The 20,478-nt window shown below is 35.2% G+C and overlaps 2 protein-coding genes and 1 long non-coding RNA gene across 3 annotated transcripts; 2 read left to right on the plus strand and 1 right to left on the minus strand.

Moving 5' to 3' along the window:
- Positions 1-2,835: 2,835 nt before the first annotated feature.
- On the plus strand, positions 2,836-5,304 carry LOC112036053 (pentatricopeptide repeat-containing protein At5g56310). The gene is given in 3 exon segments (XM_065769499.1): positions 2,836-3,412; positions 3,415-4,195; positions 4,198-5,304. Coding segments are annotated over 3 exon segments (1,644 nt in total). The 5' UTR covers positions 2,836-2,914; the 3' UTR covers positions 4,563-5,304.
- A 470-nt stretch (positions 5,305-5,774) lies between these two features.
- On the minus strand, positions 5,775-6,474 carry LOC136065814 (uncharacterized). Its single transcript, XR_010627428.1, has 2 exons — positions 6,378-6,474; positions 5,775-6,192 (listed from the first exon to the last, which is right to left on the minus strand). It is a non-coding gene; the product is annotated as an uncharacterized LOC136065814 (long non-coding RNA).
- A 3,067-nt stretch (positions 6,475-9,541) lies between these two features.
- On the plus strand, positions 9,542-16,313 carry LOC112036088 (transcription factor Pur-alpha 1). The gene is made up of 5 exons (XM_024068914.2): positions 9,542-10,119; positions 10,221-10,268; positions 15,218-15,358; positions 15,467-15,709; positions 15,825-16,313. The coding sequence occupies exons 1-5, from the start codon at positions 9,778-9,780 to the stop codon at positions 15,975-15,977; spliced, it is 927 nt and encodes a 308-aa protein (XP_023924682.1). The 5' UTR covers positions 9,542-9,777; the 3' UTR covers positions 15,978-16,313.
- The last annotated feature ends 4,165 nt before the right edge of the window (positions 16,314-20,478 follow it).

A 20,478-nucleotide genomic window follows, 5' to 3' on the forward strand; every position in this document is an offset into this window, starting at 1 on the left:
GTGTTTGATTATCTAACTAAAAAAGCACGTTGAAATATACAATGCTATGATCAAATAGCAACATAATTTGCTCAGATTGACTAAGAGAACTTCAATCTACATGAGTTGTAATACGATCTGCAAATATGGGTTGAAAGTTGTAACATGACCATTGCACCTGGTAGTCGACAACGACTCATTGAGAAAAAGATGGAGAGGAATAGATTTGGTCATCTAGGAAAGTCAAAAAAATTGATATGCATGAAATGGAAATGAACGGATCACTGGATCATGAGTATTATATATATCATCAATTGGTCCGTATTGTTGGAATCGCGGATTCATGGTCAACAATTTCGTTGCGCGACATTGGAAAGCCACACTCACCTTCGATTGCCACCCCCATTCACTGTCAGTAGCCCCATTGAGCAGTTCAAGTAGTGCGATGCGAGTCAATCTTGCTATTCGGATTTGGGCATGAACACCCCTAATTATAATCATGAGAATAACTTATTTGAATCCTAATTCTTCTTGTGAAGGAAGGAAAGTAATATCACTAAATTACAAGTAAACTATAAGCCTCTTGGCAAATTATTTCGATAGTTGATACATGTATAATTATATTTAAACAATTTCAAGATAAGTCAATAATGAAATACACATTTAGGGCATGTTTGGTAGATTGTAATAATGATTACATTGGAATAAAAATAGGTATTACAAGGAATGAAAGATGCTGTAATGTAATAATTATTCATATTCAGTTGTTTGGTAACCCTATAGTAATAGAACTCTGAATTTGTATTCCACATATTTGGTACAACATCTTAAAATGATGTAATGAAAGCTTTTTAAATCAAATTGCCTAAAATGCCCTTATTATAATAAATACATTTTTTATAAGGATTACTTTAATAAACTCAATCTTAAATGGAGACCTCTAATGAATTTTTTTTTTTTTTTTTTGGTTTAATAAACCCTTTTTTTTTTTTTTGAATTACTTTCATTTCATTGCATTAAAATTAACTTGTCTTTTTTTTTCTTCTCAACGTGTCTTCTTCTCAATGTTGTCTCACACCTGTAAAATTTGCCCAACAAACAGTATCACTATTTCATTATTCGTTCAACTGTAAATACTACCAACAACTAAATATTTCAGTTTGAAATCCCATTCATTCATTTTTGTTGATGTATGTTCTTTGTTATATAAAATTTCAATAACATAAAACCCCATTCATTCAAACTAAAGGTTGACTAACCATTGAAAAGTCTTAAAATGCCCAAATTATATAAAATTTCAATAACATAACATCCCATTTACCTAAAAAAACACCACAATTATCCAAAATTCTTAAGAGCCCCATGTTCAAGTGGGATAAAAAAAGAAGCATAATGCAAATTGAATTTTCCAACCTTTGTAAGCCACTCAAAAGTCCCCATTAATAAGGCCTTTCACCCATTCTTCCTTCTCAACATCCAGCATGCTCAAGAAAACATCTATTAGTTCATGTTGACAAGCAATCAATTTAGTTGCCTTTTGACACTCCTTAGTTGTAAGGCCAGGTAGTTTTAGTAATTCATCATTGATTTTGGACCTACTTTTAGCTACTACAACTCCAATGACTGCCTTGCTAAGGTTATCTGATGCATCCTTTAACTAAGCAGCAAGAATGATTGTAACTTCTTTCATCGCTTCTACCATATTATCTTCATCACTTTGAATTCTTCTTTTCTTTTTTCGAGCATTCTGTTCTTCTCCATTACTGCCAGGGGTGAGAATTTGCGTGCAATCCACGTCTTCAGGAATATCATCTAATTTGTCATCCAAATTAGGAGTATTTTTTTTTCTCCTTGTTTTGCTGCATTTGGATTAGTAGTCACCATACCAATTCTATTTTAAGGATTATCATCGATTGCCTTTTTTTAATAGATAAGATAGAATTTCAACATATGACTTCTACTCTATTAACTACACCCGCCCTTGTATAAGAAGAGGAAAAAATTAGCTTATAGTGGTGCTAAAAATAGCTTCTTAGCAACACTATATACGAAAAAAAAAAAAAAAGTGTTGCAATAGTGGTGGTATAGGTAAATTTTTTACCTACATTGCTACAATGCACAACTATATATGGCTGTGCACTATAGCTAAAAGCTAAAATCAAATAATATTTTTTATTCTTATCTCTCATTTAAATAATATTTCTTTCTTTCACTTTTTTCTCTTTCTTTTTTCCTCTGTTTCACCCACTCTCCATTCTCAACTCTCGCCTCTCTCTGATTCTCAAAAAAAAAAAAAAAAACTCTCACCTGAGGTGTTGTCCTTCACTACCATCAAACATTTCTTCTTAATCTCCATTTGGACCATAATTGTCTATTTCTTCTTGATCACCTTTCAAAACTCTTTGCCGGCACAAAACCCACATCAAAAGAACACTGAGGTATTGATGGAAAGGAATGCAGCTTAATTAACTAATTAAAGAGAATGACTGAAAATGTGGAGAGGTTAATTGAATAATGGACGGTTAGGATTTTAAATGGTAAATGGCATATTCTATAGAATCTTTTAAGGAATAGTCTAGATTGTCTTTGTGTGGAACATGAACCCAACTTGATTATATGATGGAAGGAAATGTTGTAGTGTATATATTATTTTATTACAATAAATATATTATTTTATTATATTTTTATATTATTTTATTGCGTTGAAAGTTAAAATAAATCCACCGTCGCTAGATATTTTGTAAAGCGAGTAGTTAAAATAAATAAAGAAATTTTTTATGACGCTAAGCAACTAAATTTTTAGCACTGTAGATACTGTTAAACTACTAGTCGTTTGGCTCTATCTCTCTCTCGCGCCTTTTTGGCTACCAAATTTCTCTTTTTCTTTCACAAATTTCATCTACCAAAGAAAGAAGAAGAGAAACTCCAATCTTCTATGAGAAGATGGCCTCCAAACGAGCTGGTTTGTTTGCTAAAACGTTGCTCCAACATAAGCCACATACACCAAACTCATGCCTACCTAGTACTGAGAGGTCTCGACCAACACAACCTCCTTCTCAGCCAATTCATTGACACCACTTCCTCTCTCGGCTTTATCGAATACGCTTATTCACTCTTCACTCACAAAACCAAACAACCTCAATTAACATCAGATGATAATGACACACTTTATCTCTATAACACCACCATCAAGGCTCTCTCTCGATCTCGGTCACCTCGCTTTTCCAAACAAGCCATCATTGTATATAACAGAATCCAACTGTCCGGGTTGCGGCCCGACACTTACTCTTTCCCTTTTGTACTCAAAGCCGTTGTTCGATTATCCGAGCTTCAATGCGGGAGAGCTGTTCACTCTCAAGCTATTGCTACTGGGTTGGCCTCGGAAGTTAATGTGGTTACAGCATTGATTCAGATGTATTCATCTTGTGGGGATGTGTTTGTGATGCTCGTAAGTTGTTTGATGATGGGGTGAGCTTTATTAGAGGAGATGTAGTGGTCATGTGGAATGCGATGGTTGCTGGTTATGTTAAGATTGGTGATCTAGAGAACGCACGGGACTTGTTTGAGAAAATGCCTCAAAGGAATGTGATTTCTTGGACTGCACTCATTGCAGGGTATGCTCAGAATAATCGTCCGGATGATGCCATCAATGTGTTCCGCAGAATGCAGATTGATGAGAATGTGGAGCCTGATGAAATTGCAATGTTGGCTGTACTCTCTGCTTGTGCTGATTTGGGTGCTCTTGAGCTAGGGGAGTGGATTCATAACTATGTTGAAAAACTCGGGTTAAACAAGAATATTATTCCTCTCAGAAATGCACTGATTGACATGTACACAAAGTCAGGCAACATAACCAAAGCTCTACAAGTCTTTGAAACTATGAAGCATAAAAGTATCATAACTTGGACGACGATTATTGCTGGACTGGCTTTACATGGGCTTGGAAGAGAAGCTCTTGATATGTTTTTTCGCATGGAGAGGGCTAGAGTTAAGCCAAATGAAGTCACTTTCATCACCGTCCTTTCTGCTTGTACCCATGTTGGATTGGTTGAAATGGGGCGCTGGTATTTCAATAACATGGAATCAAAGTACGGGATTGAACCAAGAATTGAACACTATGGCTGCATGGTCGATTTACTTGGTCGATCTGGCTATCTCCAAGAGGCCCTAGAACTAGTTAAGCAGATGCCATTTGAACCAAATGCAGCTATATGGGGTCTCTTCTTGCTGCCTCCAATGTTCACTGTGATGCTGAGTTAGGAGAGCACGCATTGCTGCATCTACTACAGTTGGAGCCCCATAACAGTGGAAACTATGCACTTTTATCTAATATATATGCTACTCTAGGTAGGTGGAATGACTCTGGGATGGTGAGGAAGGTGATGAGAGACACAGGTGTAAAGAAGATGCCAGGTGGGAGTTTCATTGAGGTGAGTAACAGAGTTCATGAATTCATTGCTGGAGAGAAATCACATCCACAGTTCAATGGGATATATGAAATTCTGGTTAACATAAATGGACATTTGAAGATGGTTGGGCATGTGCAAAAGGGAGGTGGTGGGCTACTTGAATTTGATGAATGATCAGGATTAGGTACTATTTACAAGAAATGGTTTTGAACTGGCTGTTGAGTTGAGTACCACTGGGAGTATAATGTGTCATAAGTCATAACCACCTGATGTGCCACAACTGCTTCATGAATCAAAAACCAAATCAATTTCAACTGACTTTTAGAAGATCTGAACTTAATATGTTTATAGACAAGATCAATAAAGCAACATCAATGTTTTCTGGGCTGTTTATGCAATCAGGAGCCAATTTCATATTATCAGACATCCTACCAAACTTACGTGGCATCTTGGTCGTGAGGGGAGCTTTGCTGCATCAGCATGTTTTTTGCCAGCCATCTCATAACCAAAGTAGGTATCCTTATGCCAAAATTTATGTCTTTTGAGAAGCTGAATGGCTTAGCTTTACAAAAACTTGTTTCATTCCCTTCCCATTCCTGCTCCCAACCCTTCATGAATCAGTATATTTACTGAGGAGGAAAAGGCTCAGCACCATTCGCATTATTTACTTCCCTAAAGCACCTGATGATCCTTGTCCAAGTGAGAACCTGTTAAAACAAGTAGACAGAGCCAATCAAAAGAACTCGTGTGTTCCATTCATAATGTTAACATTGTTAATATTTGGAGAGACAAGTGGTGTAACGGGAGTGCATTTATTTAATTTATTGGTCACTGATTTTAAAATTGTTGGGTGAATTGATTTGGATGCTAATTTTGAATAAATGCCTTGGTAAAAAGGGTAGTAGTTTTACTTGCATTGCTAGTATACCTCAGCCTTGGTTTGGCAAACTTGTGGGGTGAGGTAGTCTTGGATAGCTCTAGTCATCGTACATTTTACAAAGCTTTCGGTCAGGGGATGGTTTGCTATTTTATTTGTCCTTTTTTTTTTTTTTAAAGAAGATATTGTATGAACTACAAGGTTGGTGTCTCTTTGAGATCTCTTTCAATAAGATTTAATGCTTTCTGTGAGATTTTGTAAATAATGTATGCTCTTGTCAAAATGATTTTGTTTGCAGACTTATCCAAACATTCAAAAAAAAAAAAAACAATTGTATCAAATCAACCGTGTAATATAACATAATTGGTTGGCTAATAACCTAAGTATTCTATATAAAAGAAGGCACTATTTTTAAATGGTAAATTAGCTGTGCACACAAATAGATGTACAAGAAAAATAATTCCCTAGATACACATTTATATGGTCAACGCAACTTTTTCTGAGGCACATTGAAAAATTTGGCATTCTCTTATTTCTCAGTTGGAGAGATTCAGCTAAAGAGCTTGGCACAGAGCTAAAGAAGAATTTAAATATGATACACACAAACATCTTGATACACTGCAAACTCACGCGCATGTGCATGAATGATGCTTAGCATACACAATAGAAGGATCACGTCACTGGTCCATTAAGGGTTTCACCATGACCACCACCAGGATCAAATCAGAAAATAATTACCACTTAACTTCTTCCTCTCACCACTGGAGTTGCTTCAAAAGCATTAAAATTGCCATTGGAGTCACTACTCACTTCAAAGCATTAAACCATAGAAGAAGTCTTCCTCAAATCCCAACTTCTGAAATCCCAATCCTAAAAGTGCACTGGCATATATAATCTGAATTTTCTGTTTAAGGAGGTGACATATTCCTGAGCACAATAGAATAAGAAAACATGTAAATTTTTAATATGTGATAGAACCACAAGATGTTAGTTGCTTGCTGGGATTTTGTATTTTGTTCAAAAGCTAGTGTGTAGTGTGTGTTGCTTGATTAAAAAATGAATTGGATCAGCAAATAAGAGCCACATTTTAATTAAGATTTTATATCTTTTACCTGTGTTCTGTGCATATTCTTGTGATTTAACAAATAAGATGTTTGGTTTCTTTGGATTTGGATGGACCCTAAATAGAGCTCTTTGCGATCTCAATTTGCAACACTTTTTTTTTTTTTTTCGTATATAGTGTTGCTAAGAAGCTATTTTTAGCACCACTATAAGCTAATTTTTTCCTCTTCTTATACAAGGGCGGGTGTAGTTAATAGAGTAGAAGTCATATGTTGAAATTCTATCTTATCTATTAAAAAAAGGCAATCGATGATAATCCTTAAAATAGAATTGGTATGGTGACTACTAATCCAAATGCAGCAAAACAAGGAGAAAAAAAAATACTCCTAATTTGGATGACAAATTAGATGATATTCCTGAAGACGTGGATTGCACGCAAATTCTCACCCCTGGCAGTAATGGAGAAGAACAGAATGCTCGAAAAAAGAAAAGAAGAATTCAAAGTGATGAAGATAATATGGTAGAAGCGATGAAAGAAGTTACAATCATTCTTGCTGCTTAGTTAAAGGATGCATCAGATAACCTTAGCAAGGCAGTCATTGGAGTTGTAGTAGCTAAAAGTAGGTCCAAAATCAATGATGAATTACTAAAACTACCTGGCCTTACAACTAAGGAGTGTCAAAAGGCAACTAAATTGATTGCTTGTCAACATGAACTAATAGATGTTTTCTTGAGCATGCTGGATGTTGAGAAGGAAGAATGGGTGAAAGGCCTTATTAATGGGGACTTTTGAGTGGCTTACAAAGGTTGGAAAATTCAATTTGCATTATGCTTCTTTTTTTATCCCACTTGAACATGGGGCTCTTAAGAATTTTGGATAATTGTGGTGTTTTTTTAGGTAAATGGGATGTTATGTTATTGAAATTTTATATAATTTGGGCATTTTAAGACTTTTCAATGGTTAGTCAACCTTTAGTTTGAATGAATGGGGTTTTATGTTATTGAAATTTTATATAACAAAGAACATACATCAACAAAAATGAATGAATGGGATTTCAAACTGAAATATTTAGTTGTTGGTAGTATTTACAGTTGAACGAATAATGAAATAGTGATACTGTTTGTTGGGCAAATTTTACAGGTGTGAGACAACATTGAGAAGAAGACACGTTGAGAAGAAAAAAAAAGACAAGTTAATTTTAATGCAATGAAATGAAAGTAATTCAAAAAAAAAAAACCAAAAAAAAAAAAAAAAATTCATTAGAGGTCTCCATTTAAGATTGAGTTTATTAAAGTAATCCTTATAAAAAATGTATTTATTATAATAAGGGCATTTTAGGCAATTTGATTTAAAAAGCTTTCATTACATCATTTTAAGATGTTGTACCAAATATGTGGAATACAAATTCAGAGTTCTATTACTATAGGGTTACCAAACAACTGAATATGAATAATTATTACATTACAGCATCTTTCATTCCTTGTAATACCTATTTTTATTCCAATGTAATCATTATTACAATCTACCAAACATGCCCTAAATGTGTATTTCATTATTGACTTATCTTGAAATTGTTTAAATATAATTATACATGTATCAACTATCGAAATAATTTGCCAAGAGGCTTATAGTTTACTTGTAATTTAGTGATATTACTTTCCTTCCTTCACAAGAAGAATTAGGATTCAAATAAGTTATTCTCATGATTATAATTAGGGGTGTTCATGCCCAAATCCGAATAGCAAGATTGACTCGCATCGCACTACTTGAACTGCTCAATGGGGCTACTGACAGTGAATGGGGGTGGCAATCGAAGGTGAGTGTGGCTTTCCAATGTCGCGCAACGAAATTGTTGACCATGAATCCGCGATTCCAACAATACGGACCAATTGATGATATATATAATACTCATGATCCAGTGATCCGTTCATTTCCATTTCATGCATATCAATTTTTTTGACTTTCCTAGATGACCAAATCTATTCCTCTCCATCTTTTTCTCAATGAGTCGTTGTCGACTACCAGGTGCAATGGTCATGTTACAACTTTCAACCCATATTTGCAGATCGTATTACAACTCATGTAGATTGAAGTTCTCTTAGTCAATCTGAGCAAATTATGTTGCTATTTGATCATAGCATTGTATATTTCAACGTGCTTTTTTAGTTAGATAATCAAACACTACTGAGATTTTTAGACTCATATACCTTTTTTTTATGTTATGTGATTATGGATTTCAATCTTTTCGATATGTGGCTATGGGTTACTGGGTTTCGATTAGCTTTGTGTTTGTAGATTTCGATTTGGTTTTATAGACGTATGTTGGAATTCGACTGTCCGACCAATGGAAGAGGTCGTCGCCAAAGTTTGCATTCTAATCCTTACGGTGTAGCTGTGGTTCTATTTTTTTAGAAAACTAATCATCACAATTTGGGTTAAAAATCCCCCAAAACTCGACCGTACCAACCAATATTCCCCCTATTACACACATTCTTATGCATATATTTGAAAGACACGAAATCAGATGTCCCAAAGGGACAAAGACACGAAATCATGACTAGCATTTTAAGTGAGTGTAATAAAATGTGTATTCTGTATACTAGTATTTTCTCGTATAAAAAAAAACAGGTTGAAAAAGACCTTTTGGGTGAGTAGGGGGAGGGGGGGACAGATAAAAAACAAAAGAAAAAGGGCAGCAGCAGCGAGTTCAAGGATGATTCTCGACATTTGGAAATGGAAGGGAAAGAAAGAAAGAACGAAGGAACGATTGGTGTCAAGTCAAAAAGTCATTTTAAAAAGGCAGGGTAACTTCCGTCAGGGATCAAAAAGTTAGGATGAGAATCTAGTATAATACTATAAAAATTAACTCTGATTTCAAAAACAGAAAAACCAAAAAAAAAAAAAAAAACCTCTGTTTTTAAAGCAAAATGAATACCAAAATAATAACAGTGAAGAGTAACAATTGATGAAGGTAAAAAAATACAAATTTGCCATTTTTAGTCATAATATTTTCACGATAAATACTAAATAACATATTATTAATAGTTGTTATTGACTGATAAATAAGTAATTTTAGTTATAAATTAAAATCAGTAACAAATTAATATCTAAAATTTGTCATCAAAATGGTGAGCATAGCATTTAGATATATTTGCTTTTGTTGTTTATAAAAAAAAGAAAGAAAGAAATAATTAGAAATTGAAAATAGCGTAAACATGGAAACGAGACCAAGTCAATTCCCACCATCTCCCCATTAATCCTCATCCTCCCCTAAAGTCTAACTCTGCTACAAACCCCTAAATTATACCAAAATCCACAAACCAAAAAAAAAAAAAAAATCACAATTTTACACATTAGTGCCCTCAGTACAATTCACCAATTATTGTTCAGATCTACTGCTCATACCTCATATAGCTCAAAACCCAATTTAGTTTTTTTCTTTTTTTGGAATGGAGGGGAATTCAGGCGGTGGTGGTGGAGGTAGCGGTGGAGCAGGAGCTGGAGGCGGAGGCGGAGGCGGAGGAGGTGGTGGTGGAGGAGGAGGAGGAGGAATAGGAAACGACGTGGAGTTGCTTTGTAAAACGCTGCAAGTTGAACACAAGTTGTTCTACTTCGATCTCAAGGAAAACCCTCGAGGCCGTTATCTCAAGATCTCCGAGAAGACCTCCGCCACTAGGTCCACCATCATCGTCCCTTTCTCCGGCATTTCCTGGTTCCTTGATCTCTTCAATTACTATGTCAATTCCGAAGATCAAGACGTCTTCAGCAAAGAATTGCAGCTCGATACCAAGGCAAACTACAAAAAAAAAAAAAAAAAATTTCAATTTTTTTTTTCTTTAATACATTTTCATTATTATTCTCAATTGAAAACTTTTTCTTTTGACTTTTTCAGGTCTTTTACTTCGACATTGGCCAAAATCGGAGAGGTCGTTTCTTGAAGGTATACCTCAATTGAAATTCAGTCTTCATTATTCATACATTGCCACTCAAAAACATCACATCCGCATTTTTTGCTTTTCAACTGTAAGACTTTCGTTAACCGTGCGCGTTTTCTTTTTCTGTAAAGGTCGTATTCAGTGCACAAAGCTCTCATTTCTGTCATTTTGTTATGCGATGGTATGATATCTCGGGAGAGAGATTTTATCAACCATTTTGACCTTACTACTGTATCAGAAATAAAACAAAATTATGTTGTAGGTCTCTTAGGTAAAAATTGGGGATGAGGCAATCTTATTTTCTCTAGGGTTTCTCTCACAAAAATTCTCTCTGGAAGCTCTCTTGATTTTATGGGTATAAGGGTCTATATATAGTGGTGTGTGTTTGGAATACAAAGAGTCAGTTTTTGCCAAACAGGGTAACTTGGCGGCTTGGCCTCACAGCTTGTCCAAGTCGCGAGTTCAAGTTGCGAGGTAACGGCCTGGCCAGCTTGGGACTTTTGTCCTGTAATGCGACGGCTGGCGCGACCCTTCAGCTCCTCTGTGTGCTTCTCACGTGTCTGCAGTTGGCGGCTTGTCAGTCGCGAGTTAGCCGCGAGTCCTAACCGCGAAACTTTGCTTCTTTGCACAAATTTGAGCTTCTCTTCACTCTCTTCACACACTACCCTTACATGAAACCTACCTAAATACAGGGTTACTAAGTGCTAAATTACAAGCAAATTGGTACAGAATAAAGCCAACAAGATGGTTGATAAATTTCTACCTTACACCTTATAATAAATTGATAGATCTAACTACAGCATGAGTATTCATGCTCACCCTTGATGCATATCTAATTACTCCTGGTCTATGAGCCTTTTTTTTGTCTTATATTGCTTTGAAGGTTTATGCAGCTCACAACCAGTTTTGGGTTAGATGAATGTGTTACACTAATATGCTGACAAAACAACTAAAATCAGTTACAACTTCATCCCTGGACATAGCTTAGGTGGTAAAAGGGTTGGTTGGCGTGGGGGCTGGGGGAATTGGATCATGAACTCTGACCTTGAGCTACTGTTGAATGATGATGTTGAAAATGCACGACATACATCAGAGGAGCTATTATATTGTAACTGGACATAACATGTCTCCCGACTACCATATATATTTGTTTAGTGGATTTGCATTAGTCTTACACTTTGTGTTAGAATTTACTAGATTTATTCCTGCATTTTCATTTCATCTCTACACACATGTATGTATTCATCGAAAAAGGGGGGGGGGGGAGTTGTATAAGATTTAAGATTAGGTAGCAATATGAGGAACAAGTTAATTTTCACTAAAAATTGTTCCTGGATGTAAAGCAACTTTAAGCAATTCCAAATAGCTCAAGCTACAATATAGATCCGCCATCTTTGGTCCTACTTGTGCTATGGAAGATAATTCACTAATTCAAATATAAATCCTTGAATAAAATTTTCGCCAATGTATTTGAGGGGTTTGCGTTTCACTAAGCACCCCAGTTTGAGAGACCGTTTTATATAATCCAAATTATATGATGCTTGGGGTTAACATCTCACTATGCAGATAGAGTAGCACTTTAACATGCTTTCTGCCTGCCTAGGTTGGGAGCAGGGCCTAGGGAGCCCGTCAGGTACATTGCTAACTTATCTCTAAGAAGGGATGACTCAACTAAATTCCTTGTATCATACAAGCTCCTCCTTGAGTCATTTTGGGAATGTTTAAGGATCTTGACTTGGTGGCTAAAGTTAAGTGTTGTGCTCGGCCTTGGGAGGTGCAATCATCCACAACCTTTCCAAGGAAGTTGGGCTTACATGTCCTCCCTATTACTTGTCACTCTCTCACATGTTCCTCTAGGACATTTGACTCTCTCTCTCTTTCTTTTTATGGACTGAGCCATGCTTCAAATGATTCCAGTTGGCTGGATGATGATGGCATGGGGGATCTCATTGGCTAAGATGACACCTTCTACTGCTATAATTACCCCTTGTGCTAGAATTTTTTGTTTCTCATTTATTGATTCACTCACTAGAGAAAGAGATTTTTTTTTTTTTTATATATATATAATTATTATTAATAATGCAGTTTTATTAACCCCTCCCCCCCCCCCCCCCCTTNATGATATCTCGGGAGAGAGATTTTATCAACCATTTTGACCTTACTACTGTATCAGAAATAAAACAAAATTAAGAAGTCCCTAATTAGTAGCCTGTTACTCTCTTAACAATTTAAGATTTAAGGTTTAAGGTTTTTGAGTTAAGATTTTGCACTGCCAAAACACGCATACAATTAGGCAGACATATTTGTACATATTTCACGTTCTTTTTATTTTCTATATCTTATGTACTATATTGTTTAACCATGCCTATATGCCGATCACTTGCACATGTTAAAAGTTTAATGAAATTCTTATGGATATGCTCACATTATCAAGAATTTTAACTGAATAGTATGTCAATGGATACAATTTTTTAAGCGAGAGGCGTGTGATTCACAATTGCTTTCTATGCTTGCATCCTTTTATTAGACCTTTTTATTGCCTATATGAGTTTTGAGTTTTCGGAAACTGCTTGAAAGGTCAGAAGCTTGCCTAATGAGGGTTACCTAAGTACTTTAACTTCTAGGGAGGACAAGTTAGCAGTTTTGCTTGCTTTTAATGCCACTGGTTAATGGTTAGCTTAATGTGCATGTTTTCAGTAAGTCTTATGAAAGTTCAAAATGCGTGCAAAACATTTTTGAACATTTAGACCCCAAATTACAAAAAATCAATTCAAACTTATTATCAAACAATTAATGTGCGGAACATGAACATAAGCTAAATACAGAATTGATAAACAATCTAAGCCAATTATAATCACATCCACAACAGAAAATAAAAGGCAAAGATAAAGGAAGAGAGATACAAACATAAGGACAACACGCGATGTATTATCAAAGAGGAAACCGAAACCCTCAGCGTAAAACCTCTCCGCCGCCCTCCAAGCGGTAATAATCCACTAGAAAATGTAGTTGGAATACACCCCCTTCCCCCCAAAAAAAAGTCACCCAAGTATGCAGGATGTATATAACTGGTGATCAATATAGTCAAACACACAAATTACAAAGATCCATCAAATTGCAAAATGAACATATAAAATGACCACCTACAATAGACATCCATGAAAACAAAGTTTTAAATAAAAAAGATTTAAGATCTGTTAAAGTCCTCTCAAAATTCTCAAATCTCTAGTTATTTCTCTCCCGTCAAATGCACCAAATCAAACAATGAGGAATAGCCATCCAAATAATGCCATTGCGATTTGCGATGACACCCAAACTTCCATTTCCAACAAGCTAGTAGATCAACCACTGTGTTTGGCATCACCCAATGAACTCCAAACAAAGCGAACACAATAGTCCCGAGCTCAATAGCAGTAGGACAATGAAGTAACAGATGATCTACTGATTCCCTGTTATTTTTACACATATAACACCAATCCAATATCCAAACATTTCTTTTTCGTAAATTACCAATTGTTGAAATTTTCCCCATAGATACAGTCCCCAAAAAAAAAAAAGACTATAAGGAACTTTTGGCTTCCATTCCAAGGGAATGAGTGATTACTAGCAGTATTGAAAACCTGGTTATAGCTACTAACCTCAAAACCTGTACTCTTAGCTGGCTGCCAACAAATGTTATCCTCCCCATCTCCCATCACAAACAGACCATAAGTAATATCCATAAAATTGGACAAAGACTCCAACTCTCAATCCTGTACAGCTCTCACAAACATCAGATCCCAATGAAGAACCCCATTGGAGAACTTCATAAGATCTGCCACACAAGCCTCGTTATCCCAGTTGATCCTGAATATCTTGGAAACACACATTTTTAGAGGGCTCTCCCTGCACCACAAATCCTCCCAAAACTTCACTCTAAACCCATCCCCAGTCTCGTACTGAAAAGGTAGGCCAGCCATGTCTTATAGTCCTCCACAAACTCACACCATAAGGACCTGTAACTGAATTAGAGAAAGAGAGAGCTTAATCCTTGGATCCTAACCTCTTAGTGGATGGTTTCAAAACAATTTAAAGTAGCCCACCAGGGAACTGAAAATACTTCCAGTTAGTGTGAGTCTCTCCTTAGAATGGCCTCACTTTCCTCAAGGTACAACGCTGGTCTTTGATGCAGGACAAAAGGGTGAAAAAAAAAAGAAAAAAAGAAAAGAAAAAAAAAGACAATCTCTAGGCTTCACCACCTAAGGGTGCTTTGAATAACCACCAAGCTTAGAGAAACATCTATAATCAGAAATATTTAATTCAAATTGCACTTCTCAAAATATTTCCTAGAGCCTTTTTTTACCCCTTTAATAGGGCTTTCAGAGATACATCAAAAGTAAAGCCTAAATTAAGCAAAATATATCCCACAAAATCATCCTATGAAATCCTCAACAATATTAAGGATTAAATTTAAAATTCAAAAATGAATTTGGAAAAGATTTTAAAATAATTTTGGTTGTGCTCCTTGCACTCTCAATGCACCTTCTCTTTCAAATCCGAAGACCCGGAACAATCTTCTCTAAAATAGTTCTCTCTACACCAGACCTCCAAAAAGTTTGTTTGTAGTAATATAACTATGAACACGCAAGAATCTTACTACCAAATCACCATCCTCTTTGTGAAGCACCTTCGATTATTTGAATTTATCTTTCCCACCTGCCGAGTAGCTTTTGGCAACTTTCTAGCCTAGCTGTCACTGATTCCAAATTGTTGACTATAATGGCAGTTACTTTTGCCTTATAAATGTTACGTCTAAATCTATTACCTTTTACTTACACCTGCTTACTGAGATACTAATTGTTCTAATCTTGCTTTGCATGAAGTCTAGCAATCATGAACAAGAGAAGGAATTTTTAGCTAGACTCTCATTTTTGTTTCCCTTACGCTAATGGCTCTAATTGATCATTTTGGGCAGGTATCTGAAGCCTCTGTAAGTAGAAATCGCAGTACAATCATTGTTCCTGCAGGAAGCACCCGGGATGAAGGGTGGGCAGCATTTAGGAACATTTTGGCAGAAATCAATGAAGCATCAAGGCTTTTCATACTGCCGAATCAGGTATTCTTGTTTTTTCATTAACAAACTCCTCTCCTTCCAGTTTTCACAGTGAAATTATTGCCAACTATAAAGGGGTCTCACATTTATTCTTCCCTCTCTCCCATGCAGCCAAGTTCTGAATCTTCAGAACGTCTTGTTGGGCTTTCTGATGATGTAGGTGCTGGCTTCATTTCTGGCCACAGTAGTCAACCTGCCCCAAGTTCTGACTTGAACGTGGACAGATCAGTCGAATTGCCGGCACAAGATGAAATAGGTAACATGGGGGTTTCAAAAGTAATTAGAGCTGACCAGAAGAGATTCTTCTTTGATCTTGGGAGCAATAACAGAGGCCATTTCTTAAGGATATCTGAGGTATGCCCATGGAAAAGTTATCTTTGAGATGCTACAGAGGATTTATTTGTGTAATTTCTTATTGAAAATTGATGATGTAAAATACATATGCATATTAATCCTATGAAAATTGCAGGTTGCCGGTTCTGATCGGTCCTCCATCATTCTCCCATTGTCAGGGTTGAAGCAGTTCCACGAAATAGTGGGCCACTTTGTGGAGATTACCAAAGACCGAATTGAAGGAATGACAGGCGCAAATGTTCGGACGGTGGATCCTCCTCAAAGATGAAGATGAATGCTAGTCTTGGGTTTGGTGATAAAACAAATAAATTTATTTTGTCAAGGTTGTTTTAGAGCCACAGATAGGTGTTTGATTAGATGTGCAATTATGCTCTCAGTTGTGCTCTGTTATTTTCTTCTCTTCCTTTGTTCTCTCATTCAAGTCTGAAAATAATCAAATTTCTGTTTGATCAACAGAAGTTTCGAAGATGCTTTGCCAAGTGTAGTTTCGAACAGGAAATAACAGAAAAAGAAAAAGAAAAAAAAAATTTGTAATTGTCAGCTTGATAGTGTGGCACCACGTTACATTATATTAATAATGCTCATTCAAGATGTGATTTCTTTCGTTACTGTACAAGATATTTGTCATGTTTACCATTAGATTCAAAGCTTGTAATGCAGGTTATTGGTTACACTTGTTTTAACTTTTAACCATTGTTAGCAGTAGATTGCAAGGATGTCAACTGCGGCCTAAGCAATTGTACATTTATTACCCGCTGGGGAACCCTAGCAAAAGCTAAAAAAAAAAAAAGGCATTGGCAAATCTCTCTCGGATTGTTGGGCCTTCTCTGATCAACAGTAAAATTTTATCAAAATTGCCACATCTTTGTGCTAGTGACACCGTACTTTAGTAGTAACTTTAGACTTCTACCTCTAAAGGGCGGTTTAGATACCGCTTACCGCTGAAAACTAAAAATACAATAGTAAAATAATTTTTAAATATGTGAATAGTATCATGGGACTCAATTTTAAAAAAAAAATTTGCTGAAATCAGTACTTGTGGGTCCCGTGAACAGTGCACGGAACCCACTTGTTTAAAATGCAAAAGTAGTTGGATTTCATTGCAATCCAAACTCACACCTAGTGTGGGTTTGGATTCAGCGTTTTCGCTGAATCTTGCGTTGCACTTTTTTCTTCTTTTTTTTTTTTTCTTTTTTTTGCTTTCACGCGTTTCAGGGAGACAAAATTTAATGTTCATGAGACAAATGTCACTGTTCACGCACTGTTCTAGTATTGTTCATGCACTGTTCATGGGATCCACAATCACTTTATTCAGAAAAAAAAAATAAAAATAGGTCACACGGTACTATTCACATATTTAAAAATTATTTTGCTATAGTATTTTCAGTTTTTAGTTTTAGCAAAAATAAGTTATATCCAAATGGATCTATAGTCTCCTTGGATTTAAATTGCCTTTTGCGTTTATCTTGCATCCAGAAATGAAAAATACTTGAAAGTAATTAGGATTGAACCAATTTTAAAGCATAGTACAAACTATGCTTAACACTGTTATGTAATGTTGGGAGCTTTTGACCATTTTTTTTAAAAAAAAAAAAAAATGATAATTTGGTATCGAGTTAAAATAATTTGGTGTGATGGCTGTTTTGACATTGGGTTTTCAAGATAAGAGTTTCTGACTTTGAAATGGTATCATAAACTATTTTTTATATTTTTGAGTTGGCAAAATTGACTTTATTATTATTTTTTTTTTTTTGCCCACACTGCACACGATGTTACCTCTTTATTCTGTTGAGTTGGCTTATTCGACTTGGACTATTTTTTTCTATGACCATGTCAAAACTAGTAGGTACATCGTGTATTGATTCTTTATCAGTTTTAATGCCAATTCATTGCAGATCACCTTTTTTTCTCCTGGTCAAAGATCAGTTCTTTGTCTCAAGGTTTTCGCATTGATAATTTTTTTTGCAGATGAAGAGATGTTGAAGGAGCTTCTTTGTTGTGAAAAATCGGACTGCACATGATTTATGAAAGGAAATGAGAGAAATCAACATATTGGATTCACGTAATTAGGTAGCGTGCCCATGTCCACAAAAACGAGCTGCTAATAATTCATTATAAGAAAAAAATAGAGTTACGATAGCGTTTATATGTAATATTAATCCAACTAATTGGTGCAAATTTTCAAAATACCCTTATACCCATAAGACACCCAATTTAGAGGTCCAATAACAGGTATGAACTCCAAGATTCTTACTTATGAAACAAATCTTGCTACATCTATATACAACTGGTTTACCAAGAGTTCACAAAAAAAGTACTTCAAATTGTTGATTTATTGTCAAAGTTGGTTAAGAACTAATAGTTTATTACTTAATGGATTTTTTGTTCATTAAAAAAAAAAAAAAAAAACTTAATGGATTTTTTTTTTTAATTTTTAAATTTTGTTTTGATACTCCACAACCACAAGAAACTTATCATGTATTTATCAAATATGCTATCTAAACATTGTTGGATCATATGACAACACAGTTTGGGCACATGTGCGGGTTATATGGACTGGGGCCTATCTGTCCAATATTACAGAAAAGTCAAGGAGACCGGAGGAGAAAAATGATGACGCACGTGTTTTCCCCCAAGGCCACTATTTTCTTATCTTTCCAAATTGGGGAGAAAATGAGAGAGGGAGAGGGTTTTAGATGGAAATTTACCCATCCACCCCTCTCTTCCTTCCACTTAGTTTTTTTTTTTTTTTTTAAACATTAGGGTTTTTATTTTTTGTGCTTATAAAGTATTAATTTTTTTCCTATATAGAGATATAAGAGTAAATTTATACAAACTATATTTCTTATCATCTTATTTTACGTTTCAACCAAATAAAAGAGTTTTTATTCTTTCATTTTTCCACCATTCTAACCAAACAAAATATAAGAAAAAACTAAAATTTTCCATCTCCACCTTTTTCCGCCCAACCAATCAAAGCCTAGATGATTGGTCATATGTTTAAAATTGAAACTTAAAAGCCAACACATCATCGTACATTGTCAAGATTCCTTTTAAGAAAGAGATAAGACAAAGTTGACAAGATCGATTTGATACTCAAAGTCATTTTCTTATCAAAGCGGTTAACAAATGACACATGATAATAAGAAATAATGCGTGCAATTTTCAATCTTCCCGCAAGAAGTTTAGGTAGGATTTTTTGTTGTAGTAGTAGTAGTAGTAGTTGTTGTAGTGAGGGAGAAGGAATGCCTTTTATATGATTAAAGGAAGAGATTAAGCACTTTTGAATTGGTCTATAGTCCGGTTCCCATCTCGACTGGTCGGGTTTTGGTTAGAGATGGCCCAGGCGTAGCCTCTCTTGTTGTACTTTTGAGTTGTTTGATAAATAAAATATTTATCCAGGAAAAAAGAGACTTAAAGATTACTATAGATTTGTTTCTCAAAAAAAAAAAGAAAAGAAAAAAAGATTACTATAGATTTTAGTTAGCTTAGTTGGTATTGTCTTGAATTAGGTTTATATTAAAAATTAATTGGTGTTTTAATTTGATGATAAAAATAATCATTATAAATTGGATGTTATAGGTTTGAATTCTATTATAACAATTAAGAGAGAGAGAGAGAGAGACCTTTAAATTTAGGTCAATTGATCTTTCAAGTTTCATTTTTTTCTTATTTTTGTGTTGAAATAAAATATAAAATTTAATAAATAATAGTATTTTTTTAAAAAAAAAGAAAAAGGTCCATAACCACCTTGACCAAAACTGCTGTGAAATGTGAATCGTCATTGCCACAGTTGATTCCCAAGCCACCATATATTTTAGAACCACAAATCATTTCAACCGAGCCTTACATCAAATTTCGAAACCTTTTTCTCTCTATAATAAGAACACCAAATACTTCAATCCTTACATACCCAACACATCTCTTAAATCCTCACACCAGAAAGAATGCACCAAATAAAAAAACAAGCACAAGTGAGGTGAGGTCTCAAATCTGAAATCCACCAAATTTATTTAATTTTTTTGGAGAGAGGAAATCAACCAAATAACCAAACAAAAACTTATCGAGGGAAATGGATGGAATGATCAAATTGACAACAAATGTAAACTTTAAAGACGAAAAGGTCAAATATTAAACTTTAGGGGCGAAACAAATTATCCAAACTTAAATGATGTAATTTATATTTTTACCATTTTTTTTCCTAATAATTGTTGAGATAAATTACAATTTGTGTAACATCATTTTTCATTATCAATCAGGAATTTTTTATATCCATAACTTTGTTGTTAAAGAATATTATTATTATTAATTTTTTTTTTGTGGGGGAGAATATATATACTTGTACTTTGTACATTCCAGATGAATCACAGCAATGTTGATGGCAACCATTCGAAGGGGTTGTCAGACAGAGAATCCCTGTTAAATGATAGAGACCAACAAGTGGTGTCCCTTACTTTCCTTTGGAAAACTTGATGCTTGAATTTCGGTTTCACTCACTTGTCAGCAAGCAGTGACAGTGGGGTTCCACTCGTGCAGGCATATATGGGCTCTCCGAGTCTGACTGAGTGAAGACTGTTAGTGCTCATGAGCCTATCAGTGGAACAACTGAAAAAGTTTCCTCTCCTACCACTAGGACTACCACATTTTTCTTTCACAAAAAGATAGCTAGGGGTCTATCTATAAATATTCCCTTTCCCCATTCAGGCAAAAATTACAGTAACTTTTATAATTAGGGTTTTACTAACGTACGATACTTCCTCCTCTCCTAT

This window comes from Quercus suber, unplaced genomic scaffold (assembly GCF_002906115.3).
Source record: "Quercus suber isolate HL8 unplaced genomic scaffold, Cork oak 2.0 scaffold_28, whole genome shotgun sequence".
NCBI classification, from domain to species: domain Eukaryota; kingdom Viridiplantae; phylum Streptophyta; class Magnoliopsida; order Fagales; family Fagaceae; genus Quercus; species Quercus suber.